Source organism: Oryctolagus cuniculus, chromosome 2 (assembly GCF_051225735.1).
Source record: "Oryctolagus cuniculus isolate XC-2025 breed Fujian yellow rabbit chromosome 2, ASM5122573v1, whole genome shotgun sequence".
Taxonomy (NCBI): Eukaryota; Metazoa; Chordata; class Mammalia; order Lagomorpha; family Leporidae; genus Oryctolagus; species Oryctolagus cuniculus.
In genome coordinates, this window is record NC_142868.1 from 181055984 (window position 1) to 181075376 (window position 19393).

The 19393-nt window shown below is 60.1% G+C and overlaps 1 protein-coding gene across 1 annotated transcript; it reads right to left on the reverse strand.

The window, feature by feature from the left end:
• Nucleotides 1-1921: 1921 nt before the first annotated feature.
• SLC35F6 (solute carrier family 35 member F6) lies at nt 1922-17413 on the reverse strand. The gene is made up of 6 exons (XM_002709971.6): nt 17208-17413; nt 9150-9222; nt 8357-8528; nt 7946-8158; nt 7332-7442; nt 1922-5926 (listed from the first exon to the last, which is right to left on the reverse strand). Exons 1-6 carry the CDS (start codon nt 17282-17284, stop codon nt 5457-5459), a joined length of 1116 nt encoding a protein of 371 aa, XP_002710017.2. The 5' UTR covers nt 17285-17413; the 3' UTR covers nt 1922-5456.
• Between the last annotated feature and the right edge of the window lie 1980 nt (nt 17414-19393).

The window sequence follows — 19393 nt, forward strand, 5'->3', positions numbered from 1 at the left end:
TATAGCCAAGGCAACCAATCCAGTCAAGGGGCAGTTTATGCCCTAACCAATCACAGCCTGTTGCCAGGCAGTTTCCAAAGCCATCCAATCACAGCCTGTTGCCAGTTAGGCTCTGTTGCCAGGCAGTTTCTGAAACCATCCAATCACAGCCTGTTGTCAGTCAGGCTCTGTTGTCATGTGGTTTCCAAAGCCATCCAATCACAGCCTGTTGCCAGGCAGTTTCTGTTGTCAGCAGCCATCTTGGCATGAACTTTTCACCTCAGTGGCCATCTTGGCATGACCTTTTCACCTCCTCATTCCACCACATAAGAGTAGATCAGTTGTTAAAGTTAAAAGATGGGGGACTTCCAAGAAAGGACTGGGGATATAGAACAAACGTGCTTTGAGCTTGGAGCGTCAGGGGAAACCCAGTAATGGGGCAGTCTGATGTCACAGCCAGCAGCGCAGCCAGCATCACCCAGAGCACCAGCGGGAGGCTGGCCCAGGGCAGGGCGAGTTGTGTTCCTGGAGAGGCCTAGGCCGGTCTTTGCACCTGCTCAGGAGGGGGAGGGGGCATCCTGCTGGGTGTCATCCCTCTGAACTCCAGGCAGTGACTGATGTGCAGGGAGTGAACTCAGCCGCTCTGGTCTCATTTCCTCTGGGTCAATCACAAGCTTCAGTCATGCTCCCCGGCCAGCAGATGGACCACAGATCCCTGGGCCCTCTGTGTAGGTGTCTGGCCAGCTCCATTCTGCGTACAGTGAGGCCATCATCTGGAAACAAGCCTTGTGAAGCCACCAGTTTAAGACAGATCTGCAGCTCTGGGTTGGCAGAGGGAACTCTGCCCCACCATCAGGCGGCCACAGAGATCAGTCTAGCTCAGGTCTTTACTGGACTGTGGGGTCAGCACCCCAGGATAAGCTCCTGAAACCCGATTTCTGTGACCCCTGGCATTTAGCTTATAGATAAAAGCAAACTAATGCTGTGCTGACGACTCTGGGATGCATTGTGATGTCCCTGGTGACGTCCCCCTTAGTTGTTCGAGAATTCCAGTCCCTGCCCAGCTTGGGAGGGCGATGACCCTCAACAAGGCAGATTGAACGGGAGGGGGTGTGCAGCCCTGTGAGGCGGTGTCTCCTCGGCGGGCTGCAGCTGTCCTTGATCGTGGTCATCGGGCCCACCTCAGTCATGGAACCCAGAGCATCACTCTGCCGGAGACTTAACCGCCCCAGATGGTGCCTCAGCAACAGGTTCCAGAAGGAAGGCATCTAGTCCTTGAATGGTTCTGGTTCTCCCCACCATGTCTCCATTCCAGACCCCGGTTCATCAAAAGTGGGTACCTGGTCTCTGCCTTTACCCCCTCCTACGGCCGGCCAAGCCTGTCTCCACATCACAAATAGGTGGCCTTCTACCCAGGGCCACGTTGCTCCTCTGCCTACAACTGTCCATGGTAGTCCACGGGCTGCAGGAGCAAGTACTAATGCCTGGCGAGTCAACAAGGCTGGCACCAGCCGGCTCCCGGCCACCGGCCTGGCTTCACCTCTTGCCACTCTGTGTTTTGTGCTGCCAGTCCCAGCAGTCTGCTCACCTGCAGCCCTTGAACACATTACCTGGGTGCTCATACACTCACATGGTGCTGTGCTTGGTTGGCTTGACCAACTTTTTCTTCCTTATCCCCCCTCCCCGCCCCAAGCCTGGAAGACTGCTCATCCCTCAATGCCTAGCTCAAGTACCGCTTTCTCTGATACCTCTGGGTACAGTTAGCTCTCCCATGCTCCCTTGCCTGTGCCTCACACACAAGCCTCTCACTGCGTATCAGGCCCGGCTGGGAGTGTCTTCACCACGTCCCTCCTCTTACCTGATGGAGCCACAGTTCTTGGAGCACAGAAGTTCTTGAGTTTAGGGAAATCTGGGATTGAAGAACCTTAACAATTTTTACAAGTTTTTTTTTTTTTTTAAGATTTATTTATATATTTAAAAGAGAGAGAGAGAGAGAGAGGGAGGGAGTAAGGGATAAAGAAAAAGACAGGGATTTTATCCACTGGCTTGTTCTCCAAATGGCTGCAACAGCCAGGGTTGAGCCAGGTCAAAGCCAGGAGCCAGGAGTTCCATCAGTTCTCCCATGTGGGTGGCAGGGGCCCAAGCACTTGGACCATCTTCTGTTTCTTTCCTTGGTGCATTAGCAGGGAGCTGGATCAGAAGTGGAACAGCCAGGACTTGAACTGGTGCTCTGATAGGGGATGGCAGTGTTGCAAGTGGCAGCTTAACCTGCTGCGCCACAGTGCCAGTCCCAAGTGTTCATAGTAAAAGGGATTTATCAGCTTTTACAGCTACACAGGGAACTCCCTGTGGACCTTGGCTCTCAAAGGCTGTAGTCGACGAGAGGATAGGGGACAGGGGACCAGGAGTGACACTGCACAAGGCCATCCGGGAGGTGGTGGAGAGCCCTTCCTCCAATGGGCAGGGGAGGCCTTGAGCAGTAGGGGCAGAGCTGGGAACTCTGGTGCCACTCTCTCCCTTTCAGTCCTCAGGGGTCACTGCCACTGGCAGGAGGGCGCCTGAGGACTAAGCCAGCCCCAGGACCCCTAGGGCTGCTCTGGGAGGGGCGGGGACTGGCCCGGGCACCGAGGCTGTACTGGAGTGCACACTTTCAGGAGTCGGTCTGTTCTAATGTCAGGGTGCGGCCCCCTTGCCAAGCTCCCACCTTTCAGAGCCCCTTTCTGCACTGAGAACAGAAAGCCAGATGTGTCCCACCACCCTGCAGACTCCACAGGAGAGTGGACGCCCCCGCCCCCAGAACACGGCCAGGCCTCTCAAGCCCGCCCTGTAATGCACACCCCGTCTCCAGCAGGCGGGGAGGCACCTGCCGGCACTTTAACATTTTCTCCAGGCAGCTCGCTTTATTCTTTGTTTGAAAGGTAGAGTGACAGAGGGCAATCTTGGATTTGTTGGTTCACTCCCCAAATGTCCAGAACAGCCGGGGCTGGGCCAGGCTGAAGCCAGGAGCCAGAACTCTATGTGGCTCTCCTATGTGGGTGGCAGGAACCCAACCCCTGGGCCATCTTCTGCAGCCTCCCCCGCTGCACTAGGAAGCTGGATCAGGAGCAGAGGTGGGGCTCAATTCCGTGCACCCCAAGTCGTGTGAATTTTGAGGTTATACTCCACATTGGTGTTTCAATACTTCTCCCCCTTCTGTGTGAAGCTGGGGCCTTGAGCCGGGCCTCTGCTGGGACGGAGGCACTGGGGCTGGGAGGCGGCCGCACAGAGCAGCCCTGCTCCGCACTCTACTGGGCAGAGCTGACAAGGCCCTTCGCGCCTGCTGCCTGACGTTCACGCCTAACCTGGAAGGCGGAGGCTGACATGGCCATGGGAGGGACATGAAGCCCCCTCACTCCTGGAGACGAAGGGATGTGCCTGAGCGGGGGGCAGGTTTGATGGGACCTCCCCTCGCCACAAACTCCCACTGTAATGCCCCCAGCAGCCCCCGGGGCAGCACTCAAAGACCAAGCACTTCCCCAACACCGTGCAAGAAGTCCCAGACACAGCACAAGGTCTTGGCAAACGGGCTGAGCAGTGGCCCAGAGCCAGAAACCTGGCTTGGCCTGAGGCTGGCTGACCTGGGTAAGTTCTGGACTTCAGCTCCTTTGTCTGAACAATGACTGGGCCCCCGAGTGATTCCTATGCTTGCACATTAGTTTTTCCATTCCAGCACCCTAGGTGCTACCCCAGGCACTCACTGTGCCCCTTCTCTTTCATTTGAAAAAGAAAAAAAAAAAAAAAAAAGTCTGGGGCCCACATTGAGCCTGGTGGTTTAGACATCAGTTAAGATATGCATGTCCTCTATCAGTCTCTGGGTTCAATGCCTGCCACTGGCTCCTGACTCCAGCTTCCTGCTAATGCAGCCCCTGGGAGGCACCAGTGATGGCTCACGTGACCTGGTCCTGGGAGATCTGGATTGAGTTCCAGACTCTTGGCTTTGGTCTGGCCCAGACCTGGCTGTTGTGGGCATTTAAGGAGTGAAGCAGCACTTGGGAGCCCTCTGTCTCTCTTAAGTAAAACAATAAATAAAACTACATATTAAAAAAACTAATATTTCCAATTTTTTAAAAATATAAAGTATAAAACAACATCCTGAGGCCCCAGTTTTTTAGACAAGGTCACTGTAGTGTCCACCACCCTCACTGTCCACTCACATTCCTGTGACACATGCCGTGGTCCAGAGGAGCGCAGGGGTCCTGGGACTCAGGACTGGTAGGATGGCAAGGCCACCCTCCCCGGGCAAGCTCTACTAACCTGCTGTGGCCACACACAATCCTAGCGCCTCACTTGGCCACAGCCCCCGCCCTGGAGTCTCCTTTAAGGTGTCCGGTGTTTGCTGAGCTGCCCAGCGAAACAGCTGGCGGCAACAGCCCCCAGCCCCACTTCCATCACGGCTGCCATCCTGCTCTGTGGGGTGGAGGCAGCTGGAGGACAACTGCACAAGAGGTTTCTGGCCCATCTGGGGGACCCTGCAGGGACGATGTGGGCGGTGGGCCCACAGGTTTGGACATGGACAAGTCGCTGGGCCCTGGTTTCCTTACCCAGACCCACCTCTGAAGGCTGCAAGAATGAAAGTCAAGTACTTAGCACAATGCCTGGGACCCTGCATCACCCTCAGTGGCAGGATCCCGGGGGGCGGGGCCCGGGCTCCAGATATGTGTCGCATCCCAGCCTGTGGCGGAAGCGTGAGCTGCCCAGCCTCAGGCTCCCCCAGGAGACCCCTCTGGCCAAACCACCCACAACTCTTGGCCTCAGTTTCTCTCTTTGAGATGGAAGGGAAAGGGTTCAAGCTGCTAACAAAGGGTGCCTGGAGCCCCCGGGAAGGTCTCCCGCGCAGGTAGGCCCCGAGGGGGTGAGCAAGGACAGGCTGAGCGCAGTGGGGGTGGGCCAAGGGACGGTTCCCTGTCGCGGGCTCTCCTCCTCTCAGGCTGCACACAACCAAAGCCCATGGAAGGCTGGGCCAGAAGGCACCGAGGCCACCGCCCTGGCTGCCTCTCTCCAGAGCGACCAGGTACGTGCTGGGGAGTGGATGCAGGGTGTGGGCAGGGGCGGGGCTGGACCGCAGTGTCGGGACAGGGTTAGGGAGTCCCTCACACATTGTGGCAAACAGTGCTCAGTTCTGCCTTCAGCTTGCTCACTGACTTCTCTTTGGAGAATCAAATTTTGCTATGAACCATAAACTAGGTGACCTATAATGACGATCTAATTTATGACTCTGACATCCTCATTTAGCTCTAGTGTTGCAGGAGGCCTGGGAGGGCTGGGGTCGCTCACTGTACCCAGGCAGGCCTGTGGCGGCAGGAAGAACTGCGAGCTGGGTCACCTTGGTGGGAGCAGCCGCCTTGGGGGTCGGCAGGGAGGGGCAGGGCGCCAGCTGGCAGGGCCTCAGGCTCCGGGTGACCGAGGGGCACGGGTGGCAGCAGAGGCCCAGCAGGGGCTCAGCTGGCACTGTTGATGGAAGTCCGGCCGCCCCCCAGCAGTCTCTCGTGCTCGCCGTCCTCGGCGGGGCGCCGGCCCCTGGACAGGCAGGCCAGCAGCGGGCGGTGCAGCCCGTTGTAGAGCGCCGTGCCCGTCAGCAGGATGAGGAAGCCGAGGATCTGCAGCGGGTGGAAGGCCTCCCAGCCCAGCGCCAGGCTCAGCGCCCAGATGACCACAGTGCGCAAGCTGTCCAGCACCATGCGGGTGGTGGCGCTCAGTTCCTTGGTGACGCTGATGCCCGCGAAGTTGAAGAAGGCGATGCTGCTGATGTTGCCCAGCAGGGCCAGGGCGATGAGCGGCTGCCGGCCCACCTGGCAGAAGGCGTCCAGGGCGTCCTCCAGCATCCCGCGAGGGTTCCCGCTGAACGAGCCGGCGGGGATGTAGTACATGGGCACCAGCAGCAGGGAGAGGATCAGGAAGCCAAAGAAGCCTGGGAGGGGCGAGGACGGCACCTTCTCCACCTGCCCGGCCTCCGCCCGCCCCGCCCCCACGGCCTCCTCCTCTGGGGTCCCGTGGCCCGCCCTGGATCTGTCTCACCAGCAGCTTACTGGCTTACTAAATGGGCTCTGGCCACCCTTTCTCTACTTCAGCTCAGTGACATCTGACTGGACTGAGTCAGAAAGACTGTGTATGCTGTGATCCTGTGAACGCGTGCACGCCCCATTCTCAACGCCACCCTCACCACGGACCATGCTCTCTGATGTCTCTAAATCCGTCTAAAGGCTTTTTTAAAAAAATGTTGGCTACAGCTCACTACCTCGCTCTCTCAAGTTTGGAAAAGCACAGCTCTCTAACTCAGAGTGTGAGTGGACTGAGGCGAGGAGCCTGCACCAGAATGGGAACTGAGGCACTACACAGAGTAAGAATGAGGCCGGCACCGTGGCGCAGTGGCTCAAACCAAACCTGCGGCGCCGGCATCCCACATGGGCGCCATTTCAAGTCCCAGCTGCTCCACTTCTGATCCAGCTCCCTGCTAATGCACCTGGGAAAGCAGTGGAAGATGCCCAAGTGCTTGGACCCCTGTATCCACATGGGACCCCTGGAGGGAGTCTTAGGCTCCTGGCTTTGGCCTGGCTCAGCCCTGGCCATTGCAGCCATTTGCGGAATGAACTAGGGGATAGATGATCTCTTTCTCTGTCTCTCCCTCTCCCTTTCAAGTAAATAAATCTTTAAAACAGCGAGTGGAGATGATGTGGTTTGTGGCGTCGTGGATTTGGCCGGTTTACGTCCTGCCGTCAGCTTCGCGGCTCTTGCAGACCCTGACAGCCCGCTCTGGCAGCACAGCTCCAATTCACCTAGATAATCTTGGTTTTTTTTTTTTTTTAAAGCATGATCTTGCTGTTGCTTCACTGTTCAAAAAGCTTCAGTGGTTGCTCCCAGGCTGTCACCTGCAGTCTAAATCCACCTGCCCAGTCAAGGTTCTCCGAGAGATGACCCCGACCTACTTAATTCCTGACTACTTAACTTCCTCAACATCAAACCTACCCTGCACTGCAGTTCCCCTCACTGGTTTCCAAGTTCACGTGCAGCTCTCCACGCCTTTGCTGTCTGCAGTCTCCTCCCCGCCACTCCCGCTGTTTGAACGCCACCCTCCTGCTCTGAGACAGTCAGAACTCGGCCAGCAAGCATCACTCCCGCACGCGCAGGCCAAGCTCAGATGCGTGGCCTGGCCCTGTCCTCTAGAGTGGGCGTGAGTCCCGCTCATCTCGTCCTTGGCTTCCCCTAGCTCCTGGCATGGCAGGGGTCAGATCTGTCAGCTTGGGTCTGGAGGAGGAGGAGTGGGGCTCACCCTCCCGGCGGTCCCGGCCCTCCTCCCAGGCCCCGGGCCCACGCACCCTCGGTGCCCACCGCCCGCAGCGGGTGCACGTTGTGCTTGTAGACGAACTTCTCCTCCAGCACCATCTGGATGGCAACGATGATCTGGGCCATGATGATCAGCAGGTCCCCTGCGGGAGAGGCGGGGCCTGGGGTGACGGCAGGCCAGGGGCAGAACACAGGCCACGCCCGATTCCCCAGGTGGGAGGGACAGGCTGCCAGGACAGCACTGAGCTCCTGAAGGCCCAGAGCGGCAGCCTTTGAGGTGGAGATTTCTGGTGTCACCCCGAGTCCGGGTAGTTTCCAGTGGCCACTCCACTGTAACATGGGCCACACAGGCTGCCTTCGGGAAGGTTCCTATGATGATGCACACACAGTGCTCAGTACCCGCTTGGGCTCAGTGAGCGTCCACTCCTTTCCCCTCCCAGGCGAGCAGTGTGACAGCACAGATGTCCCAGGATAAGTCTGCCCCTCCTCTGACCCGTTCTTCCCACACCCCCTCTCCTGCTGCTAGCCTCACTCCTCACCAGTCTCCCCTGCACTCTGTCCATGGCCCCGAGAGCAGGTGTGCGCCCTTGGCGGGGCCTGTGCCAGGGTGGGGGACGCGCCTGTGCCGGGCCCGCCCCAGCCGCACCTGTGATCACTTCGCTGAGTTTGTGCTGACTGTCATGCTTGCTCATCAGGTCGGCCAGGCCCACGACCACCAGCCCGGCGATGGTGGCCAGGATGCCCAGCCACTGGCTTGGCGCCAGCCTGCGGCCCAGAAAAGCCACGGAGAACAGGCCTGTGAATATGATCACTGCGCCCCGCAGCATCTGGAAGCTGGAGGCACTGGTCATGTTCAGGGCTAGGAGAGGAGAGACAAAGGCTGTTAGCTCCGAGGGCAGAGGCTGCCACTGCGGGGTCCCCAGGGCTGGACACAGGCCACGGTCAAGTGTGTGCGTGCGTGTGTGAGGTCCGGGAGCATGGCAGGTGGGGGCAGGGTGGGGTGGGGCAGCCCCTGTAGGCTTCGCTGAGCCCTTCTCGGCCTGGCCTGGCTACTCACCCACGTACATGAGGCTGGTCCCTGTCATGTCGCAGAGGGCTGGCGGCAGGAAAAGAAGGGGGTTGAAGGGCTGCTGGGCGTCCGGCCTGGAGTCTGGCTGCCTTGCGGCTCTGCACTGGAGCAGGTAGAAGGCAGCCAGGCAGGAGAACTCCCCTAGGAACATGCCCACGGCCTGCAGGGGCGAGAGCGCCGGCACTTCAGAGCTGGGCATCACCGGCGGAGTATTTTTAATACAACCGTTCTTCAAACTGGCCCAGAACCCCAACACATCAAACAACAGAAACACAGCTCCTGGGGGAGGCCCAAGGCTCTGTCCCAGCGCTCCCAAGGCTGCATGGAGTCCTGTCCCCAAACCACCCACCTAGGCCCACCACTAACGAAGCCCCCTAAGCCCTGCAGACTCGTGGGCAGCCGCATGGCATGCGCTGTTAGAGCTGGGGCTCAAGTTTCCGGCTCCTCGTTCCCAGCCCAGCAACGGGCTGTCTTCATTTCCAGTCCGGGCCCGGGCTGCCAAAGGGGAGGGGGCGCTTGTCTCTGATGTTTTCCACGTTGTCTGTTCTCGAACGTGGGGCGGCACGAAGGCTCGCCTGGACTCACGCAGGCCCGCCACAGGGGACCGTGCCCCCTCAAAGTCTGGCCCCTGTTCCGGGGAAGCAAGGGAGCTGACTCCGCTGAGCACAGGAAGCAGCCCGGCCTCCCAGGGGACACCCGGCCTGAGGCCTGGGAGGCAGGGGCGGGTGAGGGCTGAGGGCAGAGGGCAGAGGGCTGAGGGCAGAGGGCAGAGGGCAGATACCTGGAGGAAAGGGTGCTGGAAGCTGTGCTCCTGGCTCCCTCCGCAGCCCTCAGCTGTGAAATTGTCCGCCCACCTGCAGCAGAGAGAGGCAAGGTCAGCCCGGGCAGAGTGGCAGGGTTCTGTCTCCCTCCACGCAATGCCAAGAGGCTGGGGTGTGGGGGACTCGGCCGCAGCATGGGGCTCCCTCCCCTGGAATGCTCAGAAATCACAGATATTCTCATTACCGCATTAGTCACTATGACTATGAGTATGAAGTATCGCTTATACTCATTAAAGGGACACGTCAGCACCACTATTTTAATGTCACACAGTAAGAAACGCACAGCACTGGGGCCGGCACTGCGGTGTAGCAGGTTAAGCTGCTGCTTGTGAGGCTGGAGTCCCTGCTGCTCTGCTTCCAATCCGGCTTCCTGCTACGGCGCCTGGGAAAGCAGCAGAAGATGCCACCCACGTGGAGACCTGGATGGAGTTCGTGGCTTCTGGGCCTGGCCCAGCCCTGGTGTGGCCCTTTGGGGAGTGAACTAGTAGATGGAAGCTCTCTCTCTGACTCCCCTCTAGCTCTGCCTTTCAAATAAATGATCTTTTTTTTTTTTTAAGATTTATTTATTTACTTGAAAGGCAGAGTTATAGAGAGGCAGAGGCAGAGGCAGAGGCAGAGAGAGAGAGAGAGAGAGAGAGGTCTTCCCTCTGCTGGCTCACTCTCCAAATGGCCACCAACGGCTGGAGCTGAGCCAATCTGAAGCCAGGAGCCAGGAGCTTCTTCTGGGTCTCCCACTTGGGTGCAGGGGCCCAAGGACTTGGGCCATCTTCTACTGCTTTCCCAGGCCACAACAGAGAGCTGGACTGGAAGAGGAGCAACCGAGACTAGAACCAGTGCCCATATGGGATGCCGGCACTGCAGGCAGCAGCTTTACCCGCTATGCCACAGCACCGGCCCCAATAAATAAATCTTTAATATTTATATCTCACATATGTGGGTATCACCAGTTTGCTTTTTTTATGTTTGCTGACTTCATGGCCATTGAATTGGCTTCCTTGATAATCTTTGCTTTTATTTGCACATTTTAAAACACTTAAAACACCATTCTGTCAAGGGCTCCAGGGCACAGAAAAGACCAAGTCTCTGCTCTGCAGGGGAACTTGGGCCCCAGGAAAAGACCACAGGACACAGACCATTCGATCACCCACATATAACCTTCACGGAGCTGCAAGGTCTTTCTAACGCTGACCCTTCAGCAGGTGGCAACTTCGCGTAACTGGTGGAGCAAACCCCCAGCCGGCACGGTGGCAGACGGTGAGAACTGACTGCCTCTCCCTCCCCACTGAGCACAGCCAGGAGTCCAGGATCCTTCACGGCGCAGCCTTCGGGCAGTGGCCACCAATCACTCTGAACTGCCCGCCATCTGTGCACGAAAGCTCCCTCTCCCGAGTTTCATTTACGCTGGGCTTGGTCACCCCGGCGTCTCATCTTCCATCTGACAGCCCTGGACACATGCGCAAGCCTTCTGACCTTCTCGTGAATCTCCGAATCTCCCGGCTCGGCAGCCCCAGCCCTGCCTAACCCCACCCCGGCTGCTGCCTTTTGGAAGCGTTCGGTGGGCCAGGCCCAGAGCCAAGCATGTCATCTGGCCCAGCGTGGGGCTGGCCAGATGGTGACCGCTCCCTTGTGCTGGCCATCTCGGGTGTTGACACATCTCCGAAAGCACCGGCACGTCACATGCCGAGCTGGTCAATGCAGGACCAGGAATGCTTCCAGAGAGCTGCAGACCTGCTTCTTCCGCAGCTCCCCACGGCGCGTGCCCGGAAGTGCAGCACTCGGGCCTCCTTGTTGTTAAATGTCTTCCCAGAGCAGCCAACACAGCCCTGCGCTCCTGGCTTAGCCGTGACCAGTTCACGGGGCGTAGCCCTGCGCTCCTGGCTTACTCATAACCAGCCTGAGCTCCCAAAGGGCACAGGTGTCTTCTGGGCTGTGCCAGTGCCACCAAGCGTGGGCGGGATGGGATCAACACAGATTCTGACCTCCGTGTGCCCCTGAGTTGGGAGGGAAGCAGGAAACTTTCCTGCAGCCCAGGGCAAGGGCTTGACGTGGACCCTGGCAGTGGGCAGGGCCGGCCAGGTGGCAGTGGAGATCCCTCTCACTGACCTGGGACCACAAGGCTCATGGTTCTCGGGACTGGTGTGGTCAGAGGTGAGTGGACAGGAGAGCAGGAGTTCTGATACGACTGGTTAGAAGCTGAGTGTGAGTGAAGCCTGGAGCCCTCTCTGGTCCGACGCCAAGGGGGAAGAGAAACCTCTGCTCACGGAGGCCTCATTTCTGCCTGATGTGCTGTGGGCTGGCCCTGGGGTCCCTGGCAGGACAGGGCATGGGTAGTGGGTGGAGCCACAGAGCAGCCACAAGCTCACCCAGGAGGCTGGCTCTCTGGCCCTGGCTTGCTTCTGCAGATAGAGTGCCACAGGGCGGTCCCAGGAGGCCACTGAGCAAAGCAGAGAGGTGGGCAAGAGTGAAGAGGTCTACCCAGGGCACGGAGAAGGTTGCCCCACAGCAGGTGCGCAGGTCAGAGGTGGGAACTGCCAGTGCTGGGGCAGCGACAAGACGGGGGCCAGGCCATGAGGCCTCCAGCAAGGACTTTTTGAAAAGGGTGTGTGTGGCAAGTGTGGAAGCCACTTCCTCATCCTGGTGCCATGCCCAGACCACAGATGCAGCTCCGGAAGCCCCTCCAGAGCCCACACCCCAACTCACCCAGGGTCCAACCTGCACAACTCAGAGTAAGGACAACTCAGGCCTGAGGCCGAGAGGGAGCACAGCGTTCAGCCCCTCCCGGCCCCAGCTCCTGGCACATGGCTACACAGCGGCTCTGGGATTTTCCACTGAACGAATGGGACTTCAGACCCCATCAGCAAACAGCGCAGGGATTGCCGTCCAGAGGCACTGTCCCCACGGGGGCGGGAGGCAGCCCCGGCCGTGGAACAGGCTGGAGCCTGCCCTTCCCTGGGGGGTAGGGGCACCCCATGGGAGTTGAGCGCCCCACCCTTCCCAAGGACTGGCTTTGCTTTCTCCAGGAGGCAGGTCTGCCTGGACAGGCCCGGCTGGCAGGGTTCCCACCGGGGAAATGGAATCGTTTTGTATCCCAGAGTCTGGGGCAGGCTCGCAGCACGAGGGATTGGATGTCCCCAGCACAGGCTGCCCCGCCGCTCAGCTCTGCAGGTGCCGTGGGCGGGAGGAAGCCAGGCTTCTCCTCCTGGCCCACTGGTGGGGCTCAGAGGGACCCCAAGCCTCACAGCCAGGAGCCAAAATCCAGCCCCAGTGGAGCTGGGGATGACAGCCACGGCCCCTAGGGTGGGACAGCCTTGTTTTCCACTGCACAATTCACTGTGCACTGTCTTTGTGTCCCGCTGAAGCGTCACAATGAAGACCCACATTTTACATGGGGACCCCAGAGCTCCACGCAGCAGAGGGGCCATTCAGGCTCTTACAGTGGAAGTGCGAAAGTCTTAGGTCACCCAGGCCAGGCTGCCACAGGTGATCCTGCCGACACTGATGACTCGTCAGAAGACGAGAGTGGTGTGAGCTGACTCACAGCAGTGTGTGACACAAGTCCCCTCTGTCCCTTCTCCCTCCATCCCCTCACTGGGCAGGACCATCTCCCCTCGTGTTGGGTGAGGGTGCGCCCAGCTCTGCTCCAGACCCATTCTCTGCAGCCTGGTGCTGGCTAAGGCAGAGGCAGAGGCGGCGGCCGGAGGGGCCTTGGGCTACCGGCCCCTCCAACACGGAGAGTCCTTACTGAGAGAGGCGCCCGAGGCACACAGGGCACATCAGACCCCGAGGCGGGGCTGGCAGCCAGGAACCGCATCGTCAGGTCCCCGCCCCGGCCCTAACACTTTGAAGTTCTCCTGTGACCTCCTTATCCAGACCTCCCGCTCCCTGGCTGTGGACACCTGTTCTGGGGGACAGCCCCGGGCCCCGAGGCAGGAGGCCTATGGTACCCTGGCAGGGCCAGGCTGAGGCCCCGGAGGAAGCACCCCGGCAGGCACAGGCCAGCTCACTTCAGTTTCCGGAGCCCCGGCAGCCCGTGCTGGGTGGTGAGTCACTCCCGGGCCCTGCCCTGTCCAAACTCCAAGCTCAGCATTTTGGGTGGTCAGGGCTGACAGAGCTGAGGAAGTGGCCGCTGCGGCTGGCCCAGGCCCGCTTGCCGTGTGTCCATCCCCACCGAAGCTCTGCCGTTTGCCCCGTACTCCCAGCTTGGCAAGCCCCGTGAGCCAGCTTCTTTTCCCACTGTGGGGGCCACAGAAGGGCTGGGACTTCTTCTCTCTCTGGTTTACGAGAGGATACGCCTTGTCTCCATGGAAGAAAAAAATCTCTCCAGTAGATATTTCTGTGTCTGGGAAGAAGACGAGGCAGGGATTTATCACGCCCATTTTACAGTTGGGGAAACCGAGGCCTTCTGGCCTCATAAGCCATGGAATCCCACTGCTTGCAAGCCTCAAGCTCTTTCCATCGTGTTATACTGCCCTCCTGACTTAAGGCTTCCTCAAGCTGGCACAGCCACCCTGTGAGGCAATTCTCCCAGGGATGGGGAGCTGCCAAGGGCAACAGTTAGCATGAGGGGGTGGGGAGAGCCTGGCGCAGGCCCCGTGGTCCTGGGAAGCCAGTCCCCGGCACCCTCTTGGCTGCGTGGGCCCTACGGTCTGCGGCAGCTCAGGAGGGGCCGAGCCTCACTCAGTGCCTACTCGACCCTGCTTCTTCAGATGCTGAACCTGGGCACCACCCCTGCACACACAGCTCAGGCGGACAGACGTGGTAGGGTCCCAAGCAGACGATCCGGAGGAGAGAAAGCCATGGAAAGGAGAAGCAAGCCCTCGCAGGCAGGGCCCTGCCGAGACGCAGGGCTGCGGTCAAGGGGCCAGGCTGACTGGTGGCTTTTCCTTCCCCAGGCATGTGAACTCCGCCCCCGCACCAGCGAGGGGGGGTCTCTCCTGAAACCTGCTGAGCGCGCAGAGCAGAGCGGACCAGCAGAAGCACGCGCCCCCGCGCACTTCCTCGCCGGCGGCCCGAGTCCTCCTGAGAACCAGGTCCGGGCAGCATCGCTGCTCCTTTTGCAGGAGGCCACGGCAGGCTCTCAGCCCCAGGGGACAGACACGCAGGGTGTGCAGGGAGACAGCCTGCCCAGTTCAGGAAGTGCATCCTGCGGGCTGGCCGGAGACGCTACTTTACTTGCAGGATTACAGCTGCCATGGACATGGGTTTGTGTGTTCTTGTCTGGGAGGAAGTAAGAAGAAATCCCTAAGGAGGAAGATTCTGGGGCACGATAGTGCTGAACGAACAGGACCAGTTCCGTGGCTTGGGTTCTAGCTCCCGCCCAGTTAAGCCACAAAGAAGACATTTGTCTTGGGGCCTGCTGTGTAACTGGTGGCAATCAGATGGGGTGATTTCTGTTGCTAACATTCTAAATGCCCCCCCCCCCCCCAAATAACTGGAAGGGTCAGCGCTGTGGCACAGCAGGTTAACACCTCGGCCTGAACCGCCGGCATCCCATATGGGTGTCGGTTCATGTCCTGGCTGCTTCTTGTCCGATCCAGCTCTCTGCTATGGCCTGGGAGAGCAGTAGAAGATGACCCAAGCCCTTGGGCCCCTGCACCCGCGTGGGAGACCTGGAAGAAGCTCCTGGCTCCTGGCTTTGGATCAGTTCTGGCCATTGTGGCCAATTGGGGAGTGAACCAGCGGATGGAAGACCTCTCTGGCTGCCTCTCCTCTCTCTGTGTAACGCTGACTTTCAAATAAATAAATAAATCTTAAAAAAAAAAAAAAAAGCCTGGAGAAGCTCCCAGCCTCCCCCGCCAGTGGTGGTTGTCAATATGGACCCTGGCGCCAGGCCACTTTGGCCAAACTCTGAACTCTGCCACCTCGCAGCTGATCTGAGCTCAGGCAAGTCATTCCATTGTTCCAAACCTCGGTCTCCTCGTTGAGGGATGATGAGTTTATCCGCCTCGTGGGGTGGCTGTGAGAATTCACTGAGTCACACATGAGGCTGGCACGGGGCAGGCGCGCTGGTGGTAAACGAACTGCTGAGCCTGTCTGTCCGTCCCTGACCACTGCAGGCCAGAAACACCGTCTCACGCTGCTAACCCCACCAGGGAGGACACCGCCGCTCCCCAGGTCCTTCCCCTCCGAGAGCACCGCAGGCTTTGGCCCTAGAACACGGAGTAGAGTCCAGGGCTGGGGCCAGTCTCGGGTCAAAGGCCCCACACCAGGTGACAGGGCAGGGCAGAGGGATCAAAGGTTGCAGGTCTCCCACCCAGCGGCCGCCTCCCTGACTCCTGGGCGGCTTCTGAGGCCTTTAGGGACTGATGACCTCCTGGCGTCCTACCCGACCGGTTTGGAGCCCTTCAAAGAAAGGCGCTGAGTCAGCACAGTGCACCCTAGCAGGAGGGGGACGCCTGGACCCTCCTTGGGGACAGCAGCCCTAGCAGACTTACAGTCTAGAGGCACTTGATCGAGCCACAGCTGCTACAACAGACGGATGAGGACTTGTTCTGCTGCGTTCAGAGCCTAACCAGGAAGGGAGCCCTGAGCCCGGGCCTCCTTTGTCGCTAAGAACTTGACACAGGAAGTGACCTCCGGGAGGCCACAGGGCCCAGGAGGCCACCAGCTCTCCACAAGGCACAGCCAACAGGTGGGGCTCATGCAGAGCCCCCTGCTAGGGGAACGGAGGACCCTGTGACAGCCAGCTGTGTGCACATCTGTCTCCCGCACTCAGGTTCTGCGCATCTCTAAGGCAGGGGCCGTCTCGTGGTTACCCCTATCTCGGAAGCCACCATACACAGGTTGGGTGAACTGAACGGAATACCTCTCTCCTGTGGCACACCACGGGGGGACGTACCAGCCACGCACGCCAAGTGAGAACCGGCACCTGCCCTCAGGGCGCTCGCAGTCAGTCTCTCAAAGAGCGATGCGTGACAGAACTGGAGGGCACCAGCGGCGCAGCCCAGAGCGAGGGGAAGCTTTTGCTGGGGACCACCACACCACTCCCTCCTGCTCTGGACCTGTCGAGGCCCAGGCGAAGTGAGGCCTGACCAGCAAGCAGAGCGCTGCCGTCTGCCTCTCCACGTGCACCGCGGAACTGGCCCAGAGAAAGGCCAGCTCCGGGCTCTGCGGCTCGTGGGTGGCGAAGAGAAGGCAGAGGCGGGTGAGGGCAGCGGAAGGGGCAGAGAGTGGTCAGGAGCAGGTGCCGCCTGCCTGCCCGCCCACGACACGCGGGAGGCGACGCTTGCTCCCTCATCCCCAGCCTCTGCGAGACTGTCCTCCTGTCTCGCCTCCGCACATCACAGCTGAACTGCCTCGCGGTCCTGTCTCAACCACACTTCCCTTCTCCCAGGCAGGAAGCCCGATCCCGCGGGTCAGGCCTGGCAGCTTCCTCCCGCACCTGGTCTCTCCCACTCCTCCCTTCCACCCGCCCCAATCTGCTGGGCTCCACGACCATGCGGTGGTCCCAAGGACCTTTCACACTCACCGCCAGGCGCATCGCAACACTTTTCACGGGTCACTCCCCAAAACCCCTTTCCCACAGGGGAATCCATCCAGCCCGGACACACGGCGCTGCTTACGGGCTGACTTCCAATCTGGCCCTTGGTTTCCTGCCTCCAAGTCTGGCTTGCATCTAGATATACCACCCCAGCTTCAAGGCGCCCTCTTCCCCGAGGGACCCCCCTGGGGGACACCCTTGGTGCTGCCACTGTGGCTGGTGGGCCCCAGTCTGGCTCTCGGTTCTGAAAGGGCTGGACCCGGGCTGGGACTGCAGCCCTTGAAGGGCCGCCCGTGGGCGCTGATCCAACCCTCCCGTTTAAAGATTGGAAACGGAGGCGCGGAGACCGGGAGAGACGGTGGATCGCGGTCGGGGCTCGGATCCCCCCAGCGTGGGGCGCGGTCCCGTCCACAATTCCTCTGGCTTCCCCTTGGGTGGCCTCTAAACAGCGCGAACCGCCCGGGCCTATTGGGAGAGCCGGCGGGGAGCGCGCGGGGGTCGCAGCGTCCGCTCCGGGCCGGGCCGGGCCCACACTCACTTGGCCGAGAGCGTGTTGATGGAGCCGGTGACGAGCATGAGCCCCGCCAGGAACAGCTGGTACTTGGTCCAGGCCATGGCGGCGGACGCGAGGGTCCGCTCCGTCAGCAGCCTTGGCCCGGGTCACCCGAGGGGTCTCCTGCTCGAGCGCTTCCGGGCCGGGAGTCATGTGACCCTCTTGGTCCCGCCCCGCGCCTGCTCACCCCGGGAGCGCGCTTGAACCGCGGCGTGCGCGCTCCCCGGGAGAGGCTGCGAGGCGCAGGTGCGGGGAGGGTTGAGACGGAGGATCACGCTAGCGGTCCCCTTTCGCATAGGGGCTGTCGGGGCGACGCGGTGAGGGTGCCTCGCGGATTCTGGAGCCGTGTGTACCCCGAGCCGCAAGGGGGAAGTTCGGGGTCCCCTCTCTGCAGGGCTCCCAGGGAACTCCGGGAGGCCTGGGGGTGTCCCCCGGGACCCCAGCCCAACGAATGGCTCCCGTCTTCCTGCAGAATGGCGCGGGAATCTAGTGCCAGCAGCCGGGCGGGGGGCATCTGAGAGCCGAGCCGACTAAGCGGAGCGACACGGAGACCGGCGGTGGGCGGAGGCGAGGGCCCGCGCCGCCGGAGCTCCCACCTTGTGCGTGGCCAGCCGTCCCCAGCCTCGTGGCTCCGGAGTCAGCCAGGCAGAAATACCCTCCCTGGGTTTGTTTGCTGAGGATTTCCGGCCATTAACATCCCAGCCCCACTCTCAGCCGCCAGCTGCCGCCTTGCGCTAAGGCAGGGCTCCAGGCTGCATCCCAGTGCCCCGGCTGGCACGGAGTGCACAGTTGTCCCCTTAACATGTGCCGCCTTGTGGGAGCTGCGGAACGAGGTGGGCCCGGGACAGCCTCATCCCCGCAGAAACGGCTAATGTAGACTCACGCGGCAGACAGGGAAGGGGAGGAGGAAGTGGCTGTGCACTGGCACAGAGGCATGGGTGAGTGTGAGTGCGGGATCTGCACATCATTCTGGAACATTCCTTCACTTGAGTGCTGGGGAGCTAGGAGACCCACAGGAGGTTACTTCTTGTTCCCTGCAATACCTCTAGTTCTGTGGGATTTAAAAGGAATTGGGGGCTGTGGTGGCACTGGCTAAGAAGTACTGGGGACACCCACACCCCACCTGGGAGTGCCTGATATGAGTCCCAGCTATTCTGCTCCTGACCCAGTTTCCTGCCGATGGGCACCTTGGGAAGCAAGTACCTGGGTCTTTGCCACGCATGGGGAGATCTGGATTGAGTTCCAGGCTCCTGGCTTTGACCTGGCCCAGCTCCACCTGTTGTGGGCATTTGGGGAGTGAACCAAGGGGCAGAAGATCTCTCTCTTTCTCTCTCTCTCTCTCTCTCTCTCTCTCTCTCTCTCTCTGTTTTTTCAACTAAAATATAAATAAGCAGATAAAAATGTAAACAAATAAGGAGCGAAAGGAAAGCATCCATTTACCAAAAGTGAGACACTGGAGCCCAGGGGGACTGGCTGGGGCCGCCCCACTCCCAGGAGGCAGTTCCGAGGGGCAGTGACTCACCGGACGGGGCTCAGGCCAAGGGCACTCCCTGGAGTAAACATGACTCATGGCCATTGGTGTCACCAGCCCGACATGATGTCACTAGAGGCACAGCTACGGCCACATCAAGCAGCGAATTCTGAGTCTCTCTGCCTGTTCATCACATGACTGTCTCTGGAACCCGAGACGGGAGGATTTATTGGCAAATACACATGGAGCCAACTAAGTGTGGGGCTCCCGGAAGACAAGCAAGGCAAGGTTGCTGCCCCCAAGGTGTTCCAGGTTCAGCAGAGGAGGGGTGAGCACAGTGTTCCCCACGTGGGGACGCGAGAGCGTGTAAGAGGCAGGGGCCTGGGGTCGGCGTGGATGGGCAGTGACAGGGACCATCCGAACTGTCCTGAATCGGATCCCCCTGGGTCAGGCCCGTGCCACGAGCTTGCCCACTGTGGGCTTAGTTTCCACAGCAGCCTTGCGATGCTGGAATTCAGGCTCTGTGCAGGGACTTGGAAGAAGAGCAGGATTGTTCCAGATGGAGAAGGAGGGATTTCCTGGGCAGAGACTACCCCGCGGCCACCACGGGGCTGGCCAGGGAGTGACCGCGGGGAGCTCCAGGTCCCTCATCCAGCCAGAGTGGACTGGACAGGTGAAAACTGGGGCGGACATCAGAGTC